This window comes from Cryptotermes secundus, unplaced genomic scaffold (assembly GCF_002891405.2).
Source record: "Cryptotermes secundus unplaced genomic scaffold, Csec_1.0 scaffold1928, whole genome shotgun sequence".
In the NCBI taxonomy this organism is placed as follows: domain Eukaryota; kingdom Metazoa; phylum Arthropoda; class Insecta; order Blattodea; family Kalotermitidae; genus Cryptotermes; species Cryptotermes secundus.
In genome coordinates this window covers 235,885-245,249 of record NW_019740681.1, presented here as the reverse complement: position 1 = coordinate 245,249, position 9,365 = coordinate 235,885, and the positions used below count along the sequence as shown (strand labels likewise).

The 9,365-nt window shown below is 40.2% G+C and overlaps 2 protein-coding genes across 6 annotated transcripts in view; one reads left to right on the top strand and one right to left on the bottom strand.

Annotated features, from left to right (window-relative positions):
• LOC111872612 (lymphokine-activated killer T-cell-originated protein kinase) overlaps window positions 1-9,365 on the top strand; it is a 42,733-nt gene that overhangs the window by 7,020 nt on the left and 26,348 nt on the right. For all 5 annotated transcript variants that reach the window (XM_023866684.2, XM_023866683.2, XM_023866682.2 and 2 more), the window contains one exon: window positions 1,836-1,971. In XM_023866684.2, coding sequence (XP_023722452.1) covers window positions 1,836-1,971 — 136 coding nt within the window. The remainder of the gene's footprint in view (window positions 1-1,835; window positions 1,972-9,365) is intronic.
• Window positions 3,185-9,365, bottom strand: part of LOC111872613 (phosphoenolpyruvate phosphomutase) — a 12,662-nt gene continuing 6,481 nt past the window's right edge. Inside the window, exons 4-8 of the mRNA XM_023866687.2 lie at window positions 8,124-8,336; window positions 7,007-7,107; window positions 5,986-6,183; window positions 3,852-4,028; window positions 3,185-3,386 (exon numbers count right to left, since the gene is read on the bottom strand). Coding sequence (XP_023722455.1) covers window positions 3,303-3,386; window positions 3,852-4,028; window positions 5,986-6,183; window positions 7,007-7,107; window positions 8,124-8,336 — 773 coding nt within the window. The 3' untranslated portion in view covers window positions 3,185-3,302. The remainder of the gene's footprint in view (window positions 3,387-3,851; window positions 4,029-5,985; window positions 6,184-7,006; window positions 7,108-8,123; window positions 8,337-9,365) is intronic.

Genomic DNA, 9,365 nt, shown 5'->3' with positions numbered 1-9,365 from the left:
TTTGCACTTGAGACGGAATTTGTGTCATTTATTATGTAATTAAAATTGGTAATTGTACCCCTGATATGTTATAATTTTATATCATTTGTATTTTGTATCAATTATTGTTTTATAATTTTGATCATTTTATGCATTGTACACTAATATAAATCTTTTAACTGTCTTAATGACAAAAGTATGTATGTAGTTTTTGTATTTTGCGAATTTTAATCTATTAGCTTGGGACAAAATCCATATCCACTGGTCAGCTGTACCATAAGGATCAACGGAATGTATAAATGTAAATAAATAAATAAATAAATAAATAAAATAAATATATACGGTGCCAAATCCCAGAAGACTGCTTTCTTCGTAGTCACCGCCGTGAAAGCCTCAAATCTTACATAGTGGTACATATTGTTACTGCTGTGGTTTAGAGGGATAAACAAAGTGGCAGTGCTGTGCACACCAAGTGGTTGTATGTGCACAGATGTAATGAACTGTTAGCCACAGTCCTGTGCCAAGCAGAGACATCATGTTCTCTGGTACTACATCACCTCATATGCAGGCTTGGCACCATTATGTTCAGGCATTGCTTTTATTTATATAACTTTTTGTGACATATGGGCCATTTCTAGGAAACAAGTTGGCAAATGCATTGCCATGGAGAGATTGATTCTTGGAAACCCACTGGTTATGAAGCGCATTTCCAAGGATGTGAAAACCAAAAGTTGTAAACATTTGAAAGCCAGACTGTTGCTGCGAGATTGACACACATTTCGTAGCAATGGAAAAAAACAGAATGACAGAGTAACAGACTAACTGTTTGAGGTCTTGGTCTCTCTTCAGTTCGCTCCAAATTATAAAAGAGAGTTCATGAATTCATTCATTGTTTTGTAAGAGAGCTCAGAGTTCAGGAGTTGAGGGTCAGCCAGCTAAGATTCCTTACCAGGAAATGCCTGGTGAAACTTTTCAGAGGAACAGCTGTTGTTGACAATTGTTACCCAGCAACGACTAGTGAAAGCTGATGCAGAAGACTTTGTTTTGTATGCTGTGGTTACAGTAATCTTTAGAGTGCATAAAATAGTGTGCCTGTAGTTATGACCTGCGAGTGTTCAGTAAATCTGTTCACCAATCCAAGTCCTGTCTGTAGTCGGCAATACATGCGCTAATATGAAGAACACAGTCTGCATGTCTTGAGAAGGGTACTGAGCAGAATATTTGGAGCTTTGTGGGAGGATGTGACAGGAGGCTGGAATAAACTGCATAATGGGGAGCTTCATAATTTGAACACTTCAAGAAATGTTATTGGCATGACCAAATCGAGGATGAAATGGGCAAGGCCATATCATGCATGGGAGAGTGAAATATCTACTACATTTCTGTACAAAATCCTTAATGGAAGAAATCCTTTGAGCAACTAGGACTAGATGGAAGGATAATATTAAAATGAAATGTAAGTAAATAGCCTGGGAGAGGGGATTGGATTAATGTTGCTCAGGCGTTGGTACAGTGGCAGTCTCTTGTGAATGAAGTAATGAATCTTTGAGTTACATAACAGGAGGGAATTTTTTTTTTCCTATTATTAACATCACAAGATCTGCTGAGTGGAAGGAGTTAGTCAGAGATTATTTTGAAGTAGAGTGCTTACTTATGTTTTAGAGAATTATACTGCCTCCTGTGCCTACCAAGGAGCCAATGTAAATATCGGTACCCTCATATTAGAGTACATGGTGCCATAATCGAGAGAGCATTATTATTAAGTTCTCAGAATTGTTTGTGATATATACATGGCATGCATCATAGACTAGACATATTTTCAAGTGTACAGGGTTCACTTGTGTTGTTTCTCATAGGGACCCGACCGCTGTTACCAGAGAGTCCGCTGGGTGACGAGTATAAACCAGTGATACAACTCTTCAATTCGTGCACTGAGGAAGATTTCAACAAACGACCAAGTGCTAAGGAAATTGTAGAACAGCTGGAAAAATTGTAAGTTTTGTGTCTTTTTAGCCTACTTTTCTTATTTTGAAAAAAGGCTTATGAGATCACCTTGCATTCTGAGTGTGTGTGTATCTCCATAAGTTTTTTCATTTTCTATGTAGTCTGTATCATAAAAGGAAAGTAGACAATTGGCCATTCTCAGAATCTGTTGCTTGTTTTAACCTCTCACACAGCTCCTCTGACATATATATATATATGAGCAAAATGCATATACATTTGATGTTTTGGAGGTAAGATATCAAACAGACAGTTTAGTTTGTGGTTTTGTAGGTTATGGCATGGTTGAGGTGATTACAGACATTTCCTAGGAAGCTGCAGTTCCCATTTTGATTGTTATGAAGAAGGCAATTTGTCCCCCAGAAATGCACCCACCTACTGGGCCAGTCATAACCCAGTAGACAGCAATTTAAAACCTCGTAAACATGAAAATCTCAGATAAAAAGCAGTTGAGTTTCAACATGGAATTTTCCATTTGGAGTCACTAGTATCTAGCCACGTCCATATTTATACTTGAATGTCTGCTAGGAAATCAGTAGAAACTGACAAACACACAATTTTGTGTGAGCTTGTTCAGCTCGCTTTTTGACGATGAAGATGGATGCAGTACATGTCTCCAAAACCATGGTAAACTTCTAGCGTGGCATTACACCTCAGAAGAGAGTGTTCTTCACACAATTATATGTTTTCTGTGAGATTTGAGAGTCTATCACTGAATAGGTTGGTCTAGCAGTATAGCGCTGAACTTGTATTTTGGAGGTGTTTGGTTCACATCTTGGCCAGTGCACTGGCTATCCTCATTGGTTCCCCTCATCCCTCCAGGCAGGGTCTCGGATAATATCTTGATTGTGTCATGACCAGTCCCTTCCAAATTCCTTCCAGTTTATCATCATACTGTCATATGGCGCTGTGCTGCCTACACACTAACGGTGTTGTAAAGTGACCCACAGAAAGGGAATTGAGTGTCTGCTATTAGTGACTATGTGCACTGCTGTGTAAGTGCCTGTCTACCAGACTACAGGGTGTCACATCCCAGCAGGCAGTAACCTTTATGTATTCTGTAAGTTTATTGAGTTGTTTGAGTTGTGTATTCCAAGGCAGTTCTGTCACTGATTTCAGTAAGAATTCTCTTATAACTTTTTGCCACAGTCCATCTGCAATTTTTGTAAGAGCTGATAATATAAATGAACAACTTATGTGAACATCTGGTATGGATATTGTTATATTATCGTGTCAAGTTGTACATACAAATCTTAAAAGAACTGGCTTTAGCAACGTGTTTCTGAGTTTAACAATCAGGGCAGTTTCTGCCTCTTATTTGCTTACTTCTTTGGCAAGTAACAATTTTCAGCTGCCTTGAGCTCATGATCTTGTTGCAGTCTGAATATTTCTGTCACACTGGCAACCTGCAATGAAACAGAACGCATGGTCAACTGATGTTGTCTCGAAGATGTTTTGGACTTCACATTTAGATTGGATTAGTATTCTATCATGTGAGGAACAGTGAGAAGCCCTATGCACTACTGGTTCTCTTTTGAGCAAAGAAAGCATTTTATTTACCAGTACACACCAAAGATAACCCCAAATAAGATGGCACCATAAAAATCAGGGACTTGCTGTTATTTAAATGTAGCTGCAAGGGCAGACAGGGGTCCTGGCTTGGGAAATAACAAAGTGTAGGAACATGTCACTTCCATGTCTGGAGTTGAAGAATTAGACAAACATAAAACCAGCATGAAGTACGTAGAAAGCGGAGCTTGACTGTCAGTGGACTACATGGTGTTTATATCCCGGAAACTCTTCACATGGTACAGTGCTCAGTATCAGGATTTTAGTATGGAAGGAGTTAAGAAAGAACGTGTGTCACTTGCCTTGCTTTCAATATTTGCCAAAGACTGCTGTGCCATGATCTGACCACAGACATTCTGCATTGCGATGATGGATGCTCGGAGGTTATGGTTCGCCCAAATTACAGTTGAGATGCCAAGTTCTTTAAATCGTTCTGTTGGAGTGAGGTAGTACTTGGTGGGAACAATCACAACTGGACACTTTAAGAACAGGAATAGCATTGATGTAGTTAGACATGTTAGAACATGGATAACATCTACATCGTAGGCTGCTTGCTTATGTTATGCTGGAGTCCGTACACGAAAGATTACTTCATTGTACTTGTTATGTTAAGTGACACAGTAACTGTAAGATGTGTTCATGCCTCCAGACTAATTATGTATTACATGATTCGTTAAGTAGGTAATGACAAATTTCAGCTTGTGTCCTGGGCTGAGACACTGAGTAGCCTAGTAGGTCAGACTAACATTGCACAGGAGCATGTATCCGCCATCCTGCTTCATTTGTATGCTGAATATGAAGGTAGCAGATGCCACCAACCAGACTACACAGTATCACAGCCCAGAAGACTACAAACTGAACCTGAATGCCATGAAAACATTGTATCCATTCTGGAATTGTTTTGCCTCTATGAGAGTCAGAGCTTGTGCTGCGCGCATGTTGTGGCATGATTTCTTTATGCTGCCGTTAGCAGCAAGACTACAACACTGAATGGTAGAATGGCTGACAAGTGCTAAATTGGAAATTATTTGGAAGGATTTGGTTGCAGTCTCATAAATGTACTATCGCAGCATCCCTTCTAGGGGCTACTGAGTAAGATGACAGAAAGTCTGTGACCATAGCTGGTGCCCCAGCTGAGATTCAAGCAAAGCATATCCAAAATAGAAATCTAGAATCTTACCACTATGCTGGGCTGGTTGGTCTGAATGCTTTATACAACTGAGATTAATTTGGAAGAAACTGAACCATTTGAAAGCCAAGTTGAAGGATTTCATTGCTCAACCTAAGACAGATTGTGGCTTCTTATATACCACTTACATCATGTCAAGTATATCAGTTAGTATTGTCAGTGTGTGCTCTGTTTTGCTTTGCAAGTGGTACAAATGCATGTTACTTCAAAATGGGGTCTATCATGGAAAAGGGGTCTGGTCCATAATTTGCTCAAGCTCGTGCACAGTTTGACAATAACTGGATTGATTCTGTAAATCAATATACTATATTGTCAGTAACTGTTGTTGAGTATACTCACATTCAGAAATGTTAAGATTACAGTCTTGTGGATTGTGACATCAGATAGTGTAACAGGTAGATGCCAACATAATGGGGGTACCTAGCCACCACACTACACCGTGTCTCATCTTAGTACTCACCACTGAGAAGACCTCAGTTCGTATTTATTTGATATGATTGCCTTCAGACTGCACAAACATTCCAATATCTGGTAGGAAACATTGTTTGAATAAGAACAAGAACCCATGTTTACTTACTGTTCCCTCTTCCAAAATTTTGCTGTACCATTTTGTACCTCTCACCGGTATATTTATTCAGTTTTGCTACAAATCACGTGTTAACTTACGGTTCTAATAATTTTGACAAACACACTACCAGTAAATCGCAAAGCCAACTGACTCCCACATATTTGGCAAAATGCTTCTGAATCATGTGCTTATGGTCTAGGCAGTTGCCATGCAGATATATTAGTCAGCTGTTTAGTTGCCAGACCTTGTATTTATTTACATTTGTAGGCTGAACCTTGGAAGTCCATAAGTAGGCCAAGACATGCAAAGGTAAACAGATCTGGGGAACCGCTGGAAGGTAATGTGAACCAGTTAGCATGGTCAGCAGGTTACTGTCACTCTAAAGGACACCTGTACAGACTGGTATTGGCTGATGATTGCATTTGCAGGAGGTGTTGAACTCTGATGATATTGCGTGACATGTATTCTGTTGCTCTTACTCCACTGTCAACCCGGAGCTCATGCTTTGGCCCACAATGCTGTTGTAAAATCCTGTCATCAAACTCATTTAATTTATTCAAGGTACGGGAGTCTTGATGGAGTAAATGATGGGTGTGCACAGTAGATCACAATTGGTCATGGTATAAGGGCTGTCATGTGTCCACCATCCCCTGTTATGCTTTGTGGGCTAGTTCTATACCTTGTTTCCCCATTGAGACATGAACGCTTCAATATCAGATGGGTCAGATTTCTTGCTGTGAATGAGAACGGCATCAGCACCGGCATTTCTGTAAGCTTCCGCCCTAGTTAGAGCTTCTTGCAGCCCCCAGCCAGCAATGAAGGCTTCAGTTCTAGCCACCACGCAGAAGTCTGGATCTTGTTGATGGTCCTTGCAAGCCTGCAGCCATTTTAATGTTAATTTGGTTGAGTCCTGTACAGCTATAGCAGGCGTGTGTACACCTTTGGCTAAAGAAATGTTGAATATTGCTGTTTTGTGGCATCTGACACCGCATAGTTTTGTAGATCGTTACTGTTGTTTCGGAGGAACATGCTGTCTCCATCTTCAGGACTACTGCCTTGAAGTTGTTGTCAGTACATTCCTCTTGACATATTGGTAACAATTACCAGATTACAGAGTGTCAGATCCCACAAAACAATAATCTTTGCAATCACTGTTGTGAGAACCTCATATCTCACCCTTACTTGACCTGTTCTCCAAGCCTGAAGATGAAGGCAGAATTTCCTTCAGAACACCTGTGAACTTGTACTGGGCTACATATCATAATATCCCAGGAGATTATACTCTTGAAATTATAATGACAATGAAATGATAGCTTTAGCTTTCAAGGTTTGGCCATGTTATATTTTGAAGCTGTTCAAATGTGTTGGTGTGCATTGTGGTTGCCTTTTTCAGGGTGAATTAGGCAGAAAGTAGATTGATGTATAGGTCTAGCATTGAGAATAAGGGTGAAGGTGTGGAACATAGTGCTATCCAAAGGGCAATGTGCCTAAACCCTGAAAGCGAAAGTTACTCAGAAGGCATATGAGAAGTTTCGACATATGATTCACCCAACCTTTGAAAACTGAGCTTACATGTTATACACAGGAACAGTTTCAATTTGTGACTCAGATAAACTGTGGAAGGTGAAGTTATGTGCTAGACACAGGAGTGTACAACTTGGCAGTAGCACTAAAGCTGAAGTTATGAGCCTTTCTCTTACCTTAATTTTAAGTGCAAATTCCTCAGTGTCTGCCAATGGCTGTTGCCGTCCATCTAGTAATGAATTTGTCTTTGGGAAGCATTTGTCTTCAATGCAGCAGCCTGAGACCCCAGAAAAATAAGCGTTTTTGAGTAGCTGATGCATTTTGCCATGTTTTGAACACTTGTATGTTCCTAGGAACCAGAATTCTCACAATGGGAACTAGCATGAAGCATTACCAGATCTCAAAATATTTGACCCAGAGATGTGCATACTCTCCCAGTTTCTGATATCTCAGTGCAAAACAAGCTAATGTGTACATTAACCCAGTTCTGACATTCAGCCCTGAAATATGGATAAATGGAACCAAAACTGGAATAGTCGTTATGAACTCTTTGAGGAATGCCAAGAGAGAAACAAGAAGAGAAAAATAGGACTGATATTTTTACAGAAGTTTGAATCCAAAATTTATTTAACCGAGTTAGAAGGAAAATGATTGCAGTGGTGTGGCCATGTGAAAAAGAAAAATAGCAAGGAGGACACTAGAATTAAAATTTAGAGGAAAAAGAAGTATTGTATGACCCAGAAAAAGATGGTTCAACCAGGTGCTGAGAGACATCAAGAAGGGAAGAAAGAACTGACAAGAAATTGAAAAAATAAGATTGTGGGAAGGTAGAAAACATTGGGAAGCGCTCATCTGTCGATCTGTATAAAATGGAAATGGTGCTAGAAGAGAAGAAGAAGGAGGAAGGGGGGTGCATTTATGTAACTTTGGAGTCAGTAAGGGTAGAAGAAACATGAAAATCAAATCCAGTAGGCACAGTAATATGAGAAGTGGCACTTTCATAGTATTTCTAATGCAAGCAGCCATTCTTCACCCCGATTTCCCTTAAAAAAAAAGCTTTCCTGAAATAATTAAATTTCCTATTTATTATGACAAATTTATGAATATAGTATATTAAGCTTGAATAATTTTCCAATATTTATTGTTACAGCCATTAATGAATTAAATGGTTCTGAAGCCATGAAACAGGTGGACATTGGTTGTTTTTGTGGCATTGAACATGTTATTGTCACCTAGCAACCAGACCAGTTATGGAGAAACAGAACAGTGTACAGAAGGTGGATGGTAACATACCTGCTATGCCACGGTCTTCTAACTTATGCACCAGTCTTCGTGCATTGTTGAAATTTCCATATCCTGTGTCTGCATCCAGTAGGACTGGGATGTCTGTAGCGTCAGCCATAAACTCGGCTACCTCCAGGATCTGAGTCCACGAAGCTTCATTGCTGTCTCTTATGCCCAGCTGGGCTGAGATGGAAAGCCCACTGCCCCATATGCCCGCAAACCCTGCAGTTTTAGGGTATTTTCAGAAAAAGGCTATGTATGCTGCCTGTGTTGAGAACAATTCTACTGGCTTACCGCACTTAGCATTGGATGGGTTCATGTAACAGTAATGTTGTTTACTTGTATATAGGCAGGGGCACTATGCTACAAGCCGAAAGGTTGCGAGTTAGAATTCCGATAAGGTCATTGGATTTTTCTCAGTTTATCTAATCCCTCCAGCCACACTATGGCCCTGGAGTCAACTCAGCCTCTAATAGAAATGAGTATGAGAACTCTTCTTGGGAAGTAAAAGGCAGCCGGCGCGTAAGGCTGACAGCCTCACCGCCATCTGTGAGCTGATTGCCTAGAAAATGTGGGAGCCTCGACGTCTCACAACCCTATGGGCCTTCACGGCCTGTTACAGGGATAGCTTTACCTTTCACCTTTACTTATGTAGGAGATACTTGGTTCGAATCTTGGCTCAGACACTGGCTATCCTGACAGAATTTTCTGTAGTTTTCTTCATTCCTGCCAGGACAGTGCTGGGATATTGCCTCGATTAGGCCACAACTATTCCTTACCAAGTCCTTTCAAATTCGTCTGTCGTCCTGTCATTCAGTGTTGTATAGTCTACCCACTGGCATCATAAAATAACCCACAAAAGAAAATAACTTATTGTTCTTGGCTCTTTGGTCTTTGACAGTCCAAAGTGTTGCGTTCTGTTTGGAACATGAGATGACAGAGAATGTTCAGAAAGCCAGAAGCAAAAGTGTGTGTCATGTCTGTTGATTACATCACATTTAAACTACTTTTGAACCGGTTGGACCAAATTTATATGAGGTAAGACTTCATTCCAGCGCCACATATTTTGTATCCTTATCATGGTTCATTGTTGATGTTGATTTTGCTCCTGGATATGTGCCCAGTGGGGTTGATGTTTGGGAAGTACATGTTGACTCCTTCTGCAGGGCAACGTGATCTGTAAAGGGCCATGTAATAATTGTTCTCTGTCCCTGTTGGCGCACACAGGGCAGCAATGTGTGCCTTTCCCTC